General features: G+C 48.2%; 1 protein-coding gene across 1 annotated transcript in view; it reads left to right on the forward strand.

Annotated features, from left to right (window-relative positions):
- FRY (furry homolog (Drosophila)) overlaps window positions 1-15,464 on the forward strand; it is a 257,892-nt gene that overhangs the window by 111,980 nt on the left and 130,448 nt on the right. Inside the window, exons 12-16 of the mRNA XM_006879581.1 lie at window positions 2,483-2,586; window positions 3,352-3,460; window positions 6,243-6,329; window positions 10,780-10,951; window positions 15,302-15,434. Of these exons, the coding sequence (XP_006879643.1) occupies window positions 2,483-2,586; window positions 3,352-3,460; window positions 6,243-6,329; window positions 10,780-10,951; window positions 15,302-15,434 (605 nt within the window). The remainder of the gene's footprint in view (window positions 1-2,482; window positions 2,587-3,351; window positions 3,461-6,242; window positions 6,330-10,779; window positions 10,952-15,301; window positions 15,435-15,464) is intronic.

The following is a 15,464-nucleotide window of genomic DNA, read 5'->3' on the forward strand; positions in this document are numbered from 1 at the left end:
ACACCACAGGTGGGTGTGTCTCAGGTCTCTGGTGCTGCTGTGACAGGCACACCACAGGTGGGTGTGTCTCAGGTCTTTGGTGCTGCTGTGACAGGGACACCACAGGTGGGTGTGTCTCAGGTGCTGCTGTGACAGGGACACCACAGGTGGGTGTGTCTCAGGTCTCTAGAGCTGCTGTGACAGGAACACCACAGGTGGGTGTATCTCAGGTCTCTGGTGCTGCTGTGACAGGGACACCACAGGTGGTGTGTCTCAGATCTCTAGAGCTGCTGTGACAGGGACACCACAGGTGGGTGTGTCTCAGGTCTCTAGAGCTGCTGTGACAGGGACACACAGGTGGGTGTGTCTCAGGTCTCTAGAGCTGCTGTGACAGGGACACCACAGGTGGGTGTGTCTCAGGTCTCTAGAGCTGCTGTGACAGGGACACCACAGGTAGGTGTGTCTCAGGTCTCTAGAGCTGCTGTGACAGGGACAGCACAGGTGGGTGTGTCTCAGGTGCTGCTGTGACAGGGACACCACATGTGAGTGTGTCTCAGGTCTCTAGAGCTGCTGTGACAAGGACACCACAAGTGGGTGTATCTCAGTCCTCCATTGTTGCTATAACAAAAGTACTACCAACTGGCAGCTTTAACAAACAGAAATTTGTTTTTTAACAGTTTTCACATTGCTTTTGAGTTGATTCTGACTCAGAGAGACTTTATATGACCCCACTGTGTAAGGTTCCCAGACTGCATCAGGGCAGAAATGGTTAAGTGGTGGTGTTGTTGAGTCGCTTGCAACTCATCGTGATGCTGTGTACAGAAGGTCTGAAGTTGCTCTCTCCTGGGCCAGCCTCATCGTCTCTGACGCACCCACCCCCGTTACCCCAGTCACTGAGCCAATCCATCTCATCCAGGGTCTTCCTCTTCTGCGCTGACCCTCCACTCTTCCAAGCATAATGTCCTTCTCCAAGGACTGGTCCCTCTTGGCAACATGTCCAAAGTATGTGAGATGGAGCTTCAAAATCCTTGCCTCCAAGAACGACCTGGCTTCACCCTCTCCAGGATGGACCTGTTTGGTTTTTTTAACAGTATATTCAATGCTCTTTTCCAGCACATCTCAAAGGCATCTATTCCACTTCTATGATCCTAGTCATTGTCCAGCTCTTTGATGCATAGCAAGTGATTGTGAAGATCATGGCCTGGATCAGGTGCACCTTAGTTGCTAGACTGACTTCACTGCTCTTCAGCACTCTGGAGTGATCCGTGACAGCAGATTATCCCAGTGCAATTCATATTTTGGTTCCCTGGCATGGGTAGGAGTGGTTAATGTGGTCACGTCTGCGGGAATTCTCTGAATCCCGGATTCCACTCGGTCTTGAAGTCTACCAGAACCCTGCTGCCTCACACTCAGTGCTGCCGTCTGTCATGAGCTGTGCTTCTGACCCAAAGCTGGAGCATCTCTGGTCCGTAAAGTTTGTTGTTGTTGTTGTTGTTGGAGGTGGTGGTGGTGTGGTATGGTGTGGTATGGTGTGGTGTGGTGTGGTCGTAGTGGTAGGGTGGTGTGGTGCTGCTGGTGGTGATGGGGGGCAGGGATGGTGCTGATAGTGATGGTGGTGGTGGTAGTGGTAGTGAGGTGGTAGTTATGGTGGTAGTGGTGGTGGTAGTGGTGGTGGTGGTGGTGGTAGTGGTAGTGAGGTGGTAGTTATGGTGGTAGTGGTGGTGATGGTGGTGGTGGTGGTATTGTCGAGTTGACAGCTCATAGCAACCTTATGAACAAGAGGTGAAAACCTTTCCCTGTCCTGTGTCATCCAGCACCTCAGGGACCGTTGTGCCCTGAGTGGAAAGGTGTGTGGTGTGTCTCTGCTCAGAAGTGCCTCGGACAGCAGCCTGGCCCTCTGTCCCCACTGGCCTCAGCCTCGGAGGCACTGGACGGTGGGTTCCGTTCTCACAAACAGGGAGTCACCAGAGGTGGAATCAGCTTGTGACGACTAACAACAGAAGCAGGAAAGGGGAGGAACCGTACAAACCAAGGGCGCTGAGATAGTCCGTGCTGTCCCTTAAACACATTCAGTGACCCACTGTGCTGCCTTCTCACCAGGCTGGAGGGCAGGCAGACCTGCCGTTGTTGCTCCCCGGGCTGTCGTCTTTGTGGGAGCTGCTTGCCTGTCCTGTCACGGCACAGCCGGTGGGGCTGTGCACAGGCTCCAGCCACCACATGTCACTGCCTTTGAGCTGGTTCTTTGAGTACAATAGTCCCAAGGGTGCTGCATGGCACAGGACAGGGAAGGGTTTGCACATCTTCTTCATAAGGTTGCTATGAGTTGCCAACTCGCCAATATCTATAACGATCTTTACAACCCACAGACCCTCCAGCTTTGGGCCAGCAGCACAGCTCACGGCAGCACCGGGTGTGTGGACAGCAGTGACCGATAGACTTGAAGACCCGGAGAGAGTCCCCCTGCATGACCGTGTAGTTGACTCCTGACATCTCTCTGTTGCAGAATAAAGACCCCAAGATGGCCCGGGTGGCGCTGGAGTCCCTGTACCGGTTACTGTGGGTTTACATGATTCGCATCAAATGTGAAAGCAACACGGCCACTCAGAGGTAAGCAGGCGGTGTGCGCTCCCGGTGGGACGGGGCCTGGCCACCACGGAGGCCGTCCTCTCCATGGCAACCTCAACTGACCCAGCTAGAAGGGCCCCGGAAACAACAGTGCGGGGACAGTCCCAGGAACCATCGCAGGCCACGGTCAGAAGGACCCCCTCCCTGGGCCCGAGTGAGACACAGGCTGGGCACAGTTCCTCATCTTCAAATGAATCAGCTCTTCCGCAGTCCTGACCATGGGCTTCTTAAGACAAACCTGCACATGCCACCATCTATTTCAAATCCATCTTCTATTTAATAATAGATTCGGCATACAGTGTTACAATATGTCTGTAAGTTTATACAAATAAAGATCAGATTCATAAAGACATTGATGAATAATAACACTAGATAATACTAAAGTAATCCTGTAGTAAATATAAACAATGCAACATTCACAAATAGTACAACAGATCATATAACACACTAGATAATGTGATATAGTGATACTGTAAAAAGAAGTATTTTATTATGTCATGGCAGACTTCTGGGGGAGTCATTGGAATGGAACCCCGTTTTAAATTGGGGGAAGACCTATCATTTTCCAGGGGCCCTTAGTTTTACAGAAACTCTTTCCATGAAGTCACTGTGTAGATGGGACCTGCTTCTGGTTCCACACCCTCTCACCCCTCAGACATGAGGGACTCCTGCCCGTTTCCCCTGACTGGTAGAGCTTCGTCATGTCACTTCTTTTTTTTCCTCCTCCTCTCCCGCCTTATCTTCCAGCCGACTTATAACCATCGTGACAACACTTTTCCCCAAAGGGTCCCGCGGTGTGGTACCCAGAGATATGCCTCTCAACATCTTTGTGAAGATCATCCAATTCATTGCACAGGTAACAGACCCTCTGCCCGCACAGGAACTTGTGATGGGTGATAGGTAACAGGCCTGGGTCCCTCTCATGCAGTGGAAAGAGATGAAAAGTCTGAAATGTAGACACTTCTCAGGAACATGTGGAAATTATTTTTATCACTTTCTCTGCAACATTTTAAAGTGCATGTCGTCTAACCTTCCTCTACCCAACCTTTTACGTGTCTGTTTTCTCTCACTCATTGTACTCCCTCTTCCCATCCCTTCCCATTCCTGCAAAGCATCAGAGAGTATTTCCTCTATTTCTACACTTTTTCTTAGCTTCTTTATAATAAGGGGCTCGTAACAGTTTTGAATGTTTTGGTTGTTGGGTTGGGTTTTGCTTCCGTTTGTACCCTGAGTAAGGCAAATGTTATTAGCTCCTGACAAATGAAGAAACTAAGAGTTTAGGTAACTTGTGTATGACCACAAACTTTCTTTGTGGAAAAGGCCCCTTATCCGTGTGTGTGTGTGTTTCATACTATTCTTCATTCACATTGTGTTTCATACAAGCATTCCATTCATTGTTTATTGTTGTTGTTGTTAAGAGACATCGAGTCAAGTACAACTCATATCAACCCTGTGAACAAAAGACCTTAGCCATATTCCGTTACTGTCATCATTTCTCTATGTTCCTAGAGTTTCCAGAGGCATGTTGTTGAGGAAGTGGATGTCACGCCTGCTTCCAAGCCTGTCTCAGTCAGGGTAGCTCCACCAAACACTGTCCATGATGGGTAACCATTGTGGCATTTGATATACAGTGGCACAGTGTTCTGCATCACAGCAACCCCAAGTTACTGCAACACAGCAAATTGACAGACAATTACTGTACCACTTAGAAGAATGTTTATCACAAACACAATTAACACCAGACCCGAGGGCCACAGGTCTGAGCACCCAACACCTTTTAATTTTTTTTTAATTATTATTTTTGTGTGTACTGTCAAATTGGATCTGACTGGTACAGGAGGAGATTGTCCCTCCTTCTCCAGCAGAGCATCTGATGGATTTACCCACGCACCTCTGGGATTTCAGTGCAGCTTCCTGCCACTAGGTCACCAGAGCTCCCTTGACCCAACACCTTTTAAATACAAGGATCGCCCACCAGGTTCTGGTTGATTCTAAACAAGTTCTGGTTGATTCTAAACAAGAGGCTTCCATCCCACAACTCGTTATTAGCTAAACCCAGCAAATCCGATCAGCTCACACATAATTATGAATGAAAAAATAACAACCCAACAGTCTACACCCAACCCTCACCAAAATAAGAGAACCCACCTTCTAGAATCCAACCACTTCACACATGAGCCTCATTGTGCTTTATAAAAGTATTCACCATTGGGCTATGCCCACCGTGCTGCTATCTTTTCGGGTCCCTGCCAGATCTTTCTCATTTCCTTTATTGCCTTCTTCTATACACCAAACTGTGCAACCCTGTGATTTTGTCCTACCCATCCTCACCTCTCTGCTCCCACCCTGCCCCCCCTTAGATCCACATACATATTTTACTAGTTACCCTTGTGTTTTTACAATCATTGTCCCATACAGTATTTGTCCTTAAGAGACTGAGTTAGTTCACTCAGCATAATGCTCTCCAGTCCTCCCAAGTATTTTTCAAAATTGTTGCTCCTAAGTGCTGTTTAGTATTCCATTGTGTGAGTGTACCACCGTTTCTCAATCCATCTAGTTGTGGTTGGATATTGGGCTGTGTCCATATTCTTGCGATGGTGAATAATACAGCTATGAACATTGGTATGAAAATCTCCTTTTATGTCTCAGTCCTAATTTCTTTGGGGTATATGCCTACAAGTGGAATAGCTGGGTCATGTGGAGTTTTTATGTTCAGCTTTTTGAGGAAGAGCGAGACTGCTTTCCAGAGTGGTTGTTCCATTTTACAATCCCATCAACAGTGTATGAGAGTTCCTACCTCTCCACATGCTCTTGAATATTTACTGCTTGGTGTCCTGCTAAACTTTGCCACTGCTATTGGAAAGAGATGGTATCTAATTATGATTTTGATTTGCATCTCTCTTATTGCAAGTGATTTTGAGCATTTGTCCATGTGTCTGAGGCCTCTTGTTCTTAAATTTTAAACCAAGCCCTTCAATACTACTGCTAATTAGTGGCCCTGTAGCCACCAACCACTCCTTGGGAGAAAGATGGGACAGTGTGTCTTTTTCTGTAAAAATCCCAGCCTTGGAAATGCTGAGGGAAGTTCTTCTCTGTCCTGCTGACAGTGATCTTGGGCTGACTACATCTCACAACGGCCGTAGGAGGACAAAGCTGAGCCTCGTCCTGACCTCGCCCTCACCACCTCTGCCAGCTGAGCCCATTGTGCGGTCACCATGTCAGTCCATCTCATTGACCGCCTTCCTCTCTTTCTCTGACGCCCTGTCTTTCCCAGCATGCTGTCTTCTCTCCAAGGACTAGCGCCTCCTGTCAACATGCACAAAGTGTATAAGACAAAGTTTTGTCATCGTCGCCCCTCAGGAGCCCTGGTTGCACTTTGAGGACAGATCTGCTTGTGTGTTTGGCAGTCCATGACACATCCAGTGCCTCTCTCCAGCACCACAGCTCGGGGGCGTCCATGCAGCCTTCCCTATCCGGCTTCTCGTTTTGCTCTGCCCAGGAAGGCGGATGTGAGTCCGAGTGGACTCAGTCGGTGTTAGGCTCTCAGGCTTTACCTGTTTGGTGTGTGTGACGGAAATAGCCATTTCACAGTGAATTTGTATTTTTAACACCTTTTCACTTTCTCATTTCCCCTGCAGGAGCGTTTAGATTTTGCAATGAAGGAAATAATTTTCGACTTTCTCTGTGTGGGGAAGCCAGCGAAGGCGTTCAGCCTCAACCCGGAGGTAGGAAGGGTGCACCCCCCATGAGCTCCCACAGTGGGCGCTCCACACCAGGGCTTTGAGCTGGCTTTGCTGGGAGGCTTTGCGGTTGGATGGGGGGGGCATTTCTTAAGCATACGAATAAATAAGCAAATAAACTGTACAGCATAAAGATAAAAAAATGTAAATGGTTGCTCCTGTCATCACTGTAAGGAACCCTGGTAGCACGGTGTTTTAAGTGCTTGACTTCTAAACGAGAATACCCACCGGGGCAGCCCCACGGAGCAAAGGCCTGGCGATTGGCTCCCAGGAGGAGGACCACCTAGGAAGGCCCTGGGCTGTTCTCCTCCGCCACATGCAGGAGCGGTGAGTCAGAACTACTCCAAGCCACCTGGCAACAGAGACACCCGCGCAGCTCACGGAATAACTGTGATAATAGAAAAAAGTAACTGTGATAATAGAAAAAAGTACAACAGAAACTCTCAAGTACAACGTAGGGAGTAAACCATGTGGTTTAAGAGCCAGTGGAACAGAGTCGGGAATCCAGAAGTCCTTCTGCGCGTTTCGGATCAACTGAGCTTCAACAGTGGAACCACTTTAACTGACCAGGCGTCCAGCGCTGTGATGGGCCGGGGCTCGCCGTAATGGGCCGGGACTCACCGTGATGGGCCGAGACTCACCATGATGGGCCAGGGCTCGCCGTGATGGGCCGGGACTCGCCGTGATGGGCCGGGACTCGCCATGATGGGCCAGGACTCACCGTGATGGGCCACCACAGGCCATGCACACTGAATGCAGACATCACCACAGAGTCAGTCAGCGCCTGGATGGACAGCCCCACACAAAAGGTTCCAGAAGATGCCCTAAGAGGATGTCTTTGTAACCTTGGCTTGAGCAAAGATTTCTTACAAAAGACTAAAAAATGTAAGTTAATGAAGGAAAATGGATAAACTGAGCATCCGTGAAATAGGAAACCAGCTGTTCAGAAGACATTGCTAAGGAGTGAAGGGCCCAGTCTGGGGAAGATGTTTGCAGAGCACATCTCTGATCCAGTAATTCCATCCAGAACCTTCAGAGGACTCTTGGGGCCTGAGAATGAGTGAATAAGCCCATATGTCCACTGGACAAGATGAGACAACCTCTTTACCAGAGAAGAGCTGCAGATGGGCAGGAGGTGTGGGTCTAGGAGGCCTGTGTCTGTCAGTGCTCCTTGCTTCTGTTGGTGCTGCTCACAGGCCCCTGCAGGACAGCACAGGCCCACCACGGGGGCTCATCTTTACAGAGGCTGACAGCCTCATCATTCTCCTTTAGACCACTTGCTGGATTCAAACTTCTGACTCTTCAGTTACCAGCACAACATTTAGCCTGCTGCACCACCAGGACTGCTTGAAAAGTAAAAACCAGACTCAAAATCATTCAGTCAGATCCAGCTCGTGGCAGCCCTCCACACCCGGCGATGACCCTCTCTCATAACAACCCTCTCCTCCACAGCTACCCCACCAACAACCCTCCCCACAGTGACCCGCTGTTGGTTTCCGAGGATACAAATCTTTATTGGGAAAGACTGTCCATCTTTCTTCCATGGAGCAACTGGTGAATTTGAACCAAGGACCTTTCAGGTAGCAGCTCAGCACATAGCTCACCACGCACCTGTAGTCAGGTGATTCTTTAGTCAGTGATCAGAACGAAACAACAGAAACCCACCACTGGAGAGTCAGCTTTGACTCCTGGTGACCCCACGGACTGACAGGACACTGCTCAGCGTTCTCCGTCGGGCGAGGGTGGAGTCAAGCCGACAACCTTTCTGTTAGTAGCCCAGCGTTAGCCATGAGGAGATGCAGGTTAAAACACAGTGAAGGAGGCTGGGGAGGAGGGAGAGCAGCGAGAGCGGCCCTTTCTGCTGCCGAGATCGCGGAACGGCCGGGTCCCTGTGAATGAGCAGACCGGGCGCCTCGGAGCTGTGGGGTGTGGGAAGCACACTTGGGAAGCAGGAGAACCACGTTCCCGGCAGCAGCTCCCCGAAGCCCGGTGTTAATGAGAGAAGCCTCTGGTGGTCCTGTCAGGGCAGTGCCGCCTCCCCAGAGCAGCAGCGTGCAACGGCTCTGTGCTCTTTGATTCCATTTATTTACTGCTCTGGGAAAGGCAGCTGTAAGAATAGAAACTACACAAGCATCTGCTGAGGTTGGAATCAGAGCAGAGGACAGATGCACAAAGGAACAAGAAAGGAGGAAAGAGGGAGATCACTTGCATCTTGACTGTGATGTTGGTCACATGACTGGGTGCTGTTTGTCAAAACTCAGAACCAGACCAGACTACAGTCCATTGACAGCCTTCAAACTAAGAGTTGATTTCCTCCAGGAATCAGCTTTCAGTCAAATGACAGATAGTGATCGATAACACCAGGGAGGCGTGTCCTCCCCAGAACAGTCAGCTGTGTGAGACCAGAGGGGCAGCCCCTCCAGGAGCACTGAAGGCAGGAAGGGGTCAGGAAGAAGTGTGAATGGAAACGCACAGGCAGGGAGGGGGAGGAGTGCTGTGGCCTTGAGGGCTTTACAACCTAAATCACAAAACAAACTGCTTACATTGTTGACTGGAAAACAAACAGGCTCTGTAAACCTACACCAAACCACAATAAGAAGTGTTTACTGCATTGAAGTCTGTGAGGGAGAGAATAGTTTAAAAGTATTATGTTTTAGGACATCATGTTTATCATAAGAGTACGGAATGAGGGTTGCAGAGTGGATTATATTTGGGGGTAGGGGGTGGGGACGTGTGCGGGGGCGGGGGCGGGGGATTGTGTACCAATGAGGGAGTTTTTCTTTTGCTTTTCAAGAAGAGGAGCGAAGGGGGGGGCGGGGAGAAGGGTGCAACAATGAATGAATGGAATTCCAAAATCTCTGTAGATGTTCACTGAAATGAAAAATAAATAAATGAATTTTTTTAAAAGTGTTTAAACTTAGGAGAGACAAATCTAATCCAACTTAAGTAAGAGGAGTGGGTTTTAATCGCTGTAAATTATATGTCAATTGACATATAATGTTGTTGTTGTTGTTAAAGTTGTTAAGTTCTATCAGTCTTAGACGCCTCATAGCAACCCTATGAATGAAAGACCTGCACACTTGTATAACTTTCATCATTGTCCGAGTTCACAGAGTTTCCGGAGGCAAGCTATTTTGGAAGTAGATGCCATTCCTGCTTCCAAACATAAAATAATGTAATTAAAATACCCGTTAGTCTCAGCCTGGCAATTTGTAACAATTACTAGTGAGAGTTTTTCGTGCACTGTCTCACTCCTCATAACCTTGTACAATGGGTATTATTCACATCTTTCAGAGAAGGAGGTTGGAATGAAGAAAAAGAATATTTTTCCAGGCCAGAGATAAAACAAAAGAGGTGTTATGAGGCAGAACTATATAAATACAACTATATAAAGCACAAGAAAAAAATTATCTTTGAGTTCAAAATATTATGCCCCTTCGTATTATCCAGAAAAGAAGCCCTGGTGGAACACTGAGCTAAGCTTTGTTCTGACCAGTGGTGCTTGGGGGTTCAAATCTACCAGCTGTTCCAAGGGAAAGCAATGAGACAATCGTTAGATAAAGTCCTGGCAGCCGGTGAGGCATTCTCTGTCGTCCATGGTCACTAGGAGTTGGAGTCGGCCCGCTGGTAGTGAAAGCATGAGGGAAGGGGACAGTGTAGGGGACGGACACGGCTGGGTCACCAGTCGACTAAGCCGCCGGCCGACAGCTGGGCCGCGACTCTGCATGTCAGCCTGGGTGCTGAGCTGCCCGCAGCACCTCACTGTGCCTCATGAAAGATGTTTCCTGAGCAGACTCCTCAAATAACCGAGGGAAGGAAGATACTAGGAGACACAAACACATTTTTAGTAGTTAATATCCTTTCGTTCTACAAAAAGAATGGCGAGAAGTTATCTTTAAAGGTCCAGCAATTATAAAGTACACACATCAGATTGTGTATAAGTGAGTAAGAAATCCATCCATTGAAGTAGCAAACTTCTAAGCTTGAATAGCAGGATCCCTGGTGGCACTATAGGTAACCATTGGACTGCAAACCAAAAGGTTGGTGGTTCAAACCACCAGCTACTCCAAAGGAGAAAAAAGCGGCATTCAGCTTGTGTAAATATGACAGCCCTGGACCTCTAGGGCAGTTCTGACCTGTCCCCTGAGGTTGCTGTGAGCTGGAGAGAAGCCAGTCGGCAAGTCCCCTGAGGAACCGCCGAGCAAAGTGTGATGTGACTGTCTCAAGCACGCCCTCACAGAACGGTGCCTGTCTTCACAGTTGCTCTGCTGGACTAGAAATCGAGGCAGGGGCTTTGTCTTCATGCGTTTCGAGTGTTGACACTACTTTTCCTCATTGACTTTCACAGCAAACCAGCGTCAACTTCTCCAAAAACTGTGGGTCCCGCTTCAATAACTCCATCTTCCTTTGTGTCCAAACCTCTTGTGTCTTACAGAGAATGAACATCGGCTTACGGGCATTCCTAGTCATAGCTGACAGCTTGCAGCAGAAAGATGGCGAGCCGCCCATGCCGGTCACAGGTGCTGTTCTTCCCTCAGGAAACACACTCAGAGTGAAGAAGACATACTTGAGCAAAACTCTAACTGAAGAGGAAGCCAAAATGATAGGTGAGTGTCTCAGTCCTCCAGTGCTGTGTGACAGGGACACCACAGGTGGGTTTGTCTCAGGTCTCTGGAGCTGCTGTGACAGGGACACCACAGGTGGGTGTGTCTCAGGTCTCTGGTGCTGCTGTGACAAGGACACTGTAGGTGGGTAGATGTAACAATAGCCCTACCATTTAGGGAGACTGTTGTTACGTTGCATCGAGTTGGCAGCGACTCCTGGCTGGCCCTGCAGCAGGTGTTCAGAGGCAGCGTCACACAGGCAGAGGTGGCCGTCTTTCCCCTGCGGAGCAGCTTGTGGATTCAAACCATGTGCCTTTGGTTTACCAGTGTAACTTCTTACCCTTCAGGCCACAGAGATCGCTCTCTTTTTTTTTATTTTAAATTGATTTTCATGAAAGTTTACAGAGACTTTGGATTTCCATTCATTCATTGTTGAACTTTTCTCCCTGCTCACCCTTCCCCTCAATTCACTTTTCTTTTTGAAAAGAAAAAGAAAAAATTCTTTTATTATTATTCAATCCGCCCCCCAAGTCCACTCCACTATCCTACCTTCGTTCTGGACTCCTGTCATACCAATAATATCTAATCATGTCAGTCCTCCTTTATAACAGTGGCATTATGTTGTATTTGTCTTTTTTGTGGCTGAGATATTTCTCTCAGCATAATGTCCTCCAGGGTCACCCATCCTTCTCAAGGAGGTCCCTGGTGGTTTTATCCCTTCAACTTGGAACTGACTCATAACTGACCATCCAGCTAGGTTTCAGAGAAGGTAAATTACATGAGTTGATTGTCCATCCTTTTCCTGACAAGCACATGGTGGGTTCAAACCATGTACCTTTGGACTGGCAGGCCTACTCCTTACCACTAGGCTACCAGAGCTCTTCCTGGTTTAGGGACGAGGAGTCTGGATTGAAGCAGCTGCCTGGAAGCCCCCTGTGGGCTCTGAGGGAAGTCTCTGTCCCTCTGCCCTGCTGTCCCTCAATTCTGTGGTGACCATGTGCCCAGAAGGCCTCTTGTGGGCTCTGCGGGAAGTCTCTGTCCTTCTGCCCTGCTGTCCCTCAGTTCCGTGGTGACCTTCATGTGTGTGTTTCTCCTCCTCTGTTTGGGCTTTTTCTTCTCTGTCTCGCATCTGCTTTTCTCTCGCATGTGATTGGTGTAAAGCGTGTCCTACACCCATGCAGCCTCTTAACACAAGGACTTACTCCCACCTGGGCTTACACAGAAGCTCGACTGCCATTGTTAGATGCCAACCAGTGGGCTCTGATCACAGTGACCCTGTGGACAACAGCTGGACACCGTGCCCTGCCCTGCCCACTCCCAGGGTCAGCCGGGCTCATTTAGAACAAGTATGCTGGGGGTACACATGGTCCAATCATAACAGTGAACTTCAGAGATGAGGCAGCTGGACCTTGGCAGAGCCTTTACAGACCAGAATGCAAGTAAAACATGAATTACCTGAGAATACTCAGGCTTATTCGATACTTTTTTAAATTCAATTCTTTTTAAAAAGAATCGTCTATTAGAGTAAGCCTTTCTGGCATTAATTCCTTTGATTGCTGCATGCTATATTTTGTTTTCTTAACCTTTAATGTTGTTTTTAACTTTCTGGTAAATATTTTGCTGTTTAAATGTTTATTTTTTATCTGTGTGGTAGTATTTTCAAAACCCCTACTAATTCTCTGTGTTTTGAAGTAAATGTCTAAAACGTCTGTATGATTTGGTAGATAAACCTGATAGATGATAGATAGATAGATAGATCCATTCACTTCTTAATCTTCTAAACTTCCCCCTTCTTTGTTTTGAGCAAATTGGCTTAATCCATATTTTAGACATCCCAAATCCTGCTACAACTAGATTATGATCAGAAATTAATGTTTTTCCTTTCAATCTATTTTATCAAGATATTTTTCTTTTTGCATTTACTATTAAATTGTGGGGTGAAGGTATCCATAACAAACTGGCATTCAGTCCCTCTGTTAGGGTCTTCCTAGGTACCGCAGGTAGGGAGTGTCAGCTCTGTTCAGATAGTCTCTGGATTCCAAAACCATGGAAGAAGAGCATGAGGAAGCAGCTTTTACTTTAAGACATTTGTGTTTATTGATGCGTTGTTTGGATAAGTTGGAGACCTAATGCCAGAGAAATGGCACTTATTATCTTATTAAATAGTTGTTTTTTATTAAAGCATTACTGAAGTAAAGTTTTATTAAGGTTTTACATTCCCAGCTATTAATTGTCATTGTGTGGTGTGGATACAGCACTTCCGTGCACCATTCCTATTTTACATCATCGTGTTCACTGCTCATATTTGTAAGGAACCCTCTAGCCCAGTGGCTGAACGTGTGGCTGCAGTCCGAAAGGTCAGTAGTTCAAACCATCACAGCTGCTGTGGACGTGGGAGCCCGGGCAGTGACCTCTGGAAAGAGTACAGCAGGAGGCCTTGTGGGGTGTTTGTGCCTCACTGCTCAGCATAGCAGGGGGCAGTGTGGGCTCGATGATACCCAACAATAGCAGTGGTCCCCTTGTCCCCCACCATGTGTGTCCTTCGGCCGTGGGCTCTCCCAAAGGTTTCAGAGGTAGAGACCCAGTCCTTCCTTGTCCGTGGTCATCTGGAAGCTCTGCTGATACCTGTCCACTTGGTGACCTGCTGTTATTTCATGTGCCAATAGCTTCCAGCATCACGGGACATGCGAGTCAGCACCATGCTGGCTGAGAGATGGGGTGGTTGGCACAGTGACTACCACTGTAGGCCCAGACACGGCAAGAGCCGTGGGGACCATGGGTCCAGACACAGAAACAGCCACGGGAACCGTGGGCTCAGACATGAAAACAGCTGCGGGGACCATGGGCCCAGATGTGTCGACAGCTGCAGGGGCTGTGGGCTCAATGTGGCAATGGCTGTGGGAGTCACGCGCAGCTGGGCAGGGTTTCCTTCTGCTGTCCACAGGGTGATGATGACTTGGAAACAAGAACCTCACAACAGAAATATAGGATGTTTCCACCACCTTTACCACCAGCAGTGAAGAGTGAGGCCCAAATGGACGTGGCTTCACTTAGCAGCTTCTCGTGTGTTTATTTGTGTCTGGTTCTCCCAATGTCTCCCTCACGTCAATTCATGGTGGTGAATTTGTTATACTGGCAAGCAGAATATTTTAAAAGTTAAAAATCTCTACTGCCTTGTTTACTTCAACTCTTGTGGGAAGATCTTTTCCTTTGAAGTATTTTAATCCCTATTCTTTGAATTTACATGAGTATATCTTGATGTCCACTGGGTCCTGGGCTTCGTGCCGGGAGCCCTAGAGGCAGATTTAACTGGACTCAGTCCTTCAGCTCCGAGGAGTCCTTGACCCTTTATGGTGGTGCTTAGGGTACCAAGTACGACTCACTGCGACCTTGTGGGCAACAGCCATGAGCCCTGTCCTTCCCACGCCGTCACCATCATCTCTGACACACTTGAGCCCATTGCTGCGGCCGCTGGCAATCCACCTGCTAGAGGGTCTTCCTCTCCATCACTGACCCTCCACCTTTCCAAGCACGATGTCCCTCTCCAAGGAATAGCCTCTCCTAACAACACACCCCAAGTGCATGAGACAAAGCTTCGCCGTCTTTGCCTCCAAGGAGCACGCCGGCTGTATCTTTTCTAAGATGTAGCTGCTCGTTCTATGACCAGTCCAGGGGGCAGTCAGCGCTCTTCTCCACCATCACATCTCCTGTGCAGTGTTGGTTTTTCCCCGTCATCCTTCTTCATTGTCCAGCTTTCAGACACATGGCAAGTGACTGAAAAGACTCCAGCCTGCACCAGGTGCCCTAAGGTGTCTCCAGGCTGACATACATGCACACCCCTTAGCACTGGAGAAGTGTCTGACGGCACGTTTCCCCGTGCAGCACACGTGAATGTTGACTGTGAATCCAAGTAAAATCCAAGTGTTGACGACTTCAATCATTCTCCATCCATCCTGCTGCCTAGAGGTCCTGCGATGAGGATTTTTACTTTCTTGATGTTGAGATGTAATCTATATTGAAGTCTTTGAACTTCAGCAGCAAGTGATAAAAACAGTCTTTGACTCAGAAATTCCTAAATGTGAAAAAAAAAACCAGAGTAAATAAAAGAATTTAGTTGTTTGTTAAGGAGTCCTGGTATCAGTGTGTAACATGTTGAGCTGCTAACCAAAAGGTTGACAGTTCGAATCAGCCAGTCACCCTTGGGGAGACAGATGGGCATTCTCCTTTTGTGATGACTGATGGCCTCTCAAGTCCATGCGGGTCACTAGTCAGAATGGGCTCGATGCCCGTGGTGGGGGCCGTCACTGTTTGAGGGGTACAGCCAGTGATGTCGTCATACCTCGTGGTTTTCAGGAATGTCATTGTATTACTCTCAAGTGCGGAAGGCTGTGGACAACATCTTACGGCACCTCGATAAAGAGGTGGGCAGGTGCATGATGCTCACCAACGTGCAGATGCTGAACAAGGAGCCGGAGGACATGATCACGTGAGTGCTGGGATCCCGTGACTGCTGTGA

This window comes from Elephantulus edwardii, unplaced genomic scaffold (assembly GCF_000299155.1).
Source record: "Elephantulus edwardii isolate Elephantulus edwardi_28Jun2011 unplaced genomic scaffold, EleEdw1.0 scaffold00004, whole genome shotgun sequence".
NCBI classification, from domain to species: Eukaryota; Metazoa; Chordata; class Mammalia; order Macroscelidea; family Macroscelididae; genus Elephantulus; species Elephantulus edwardii.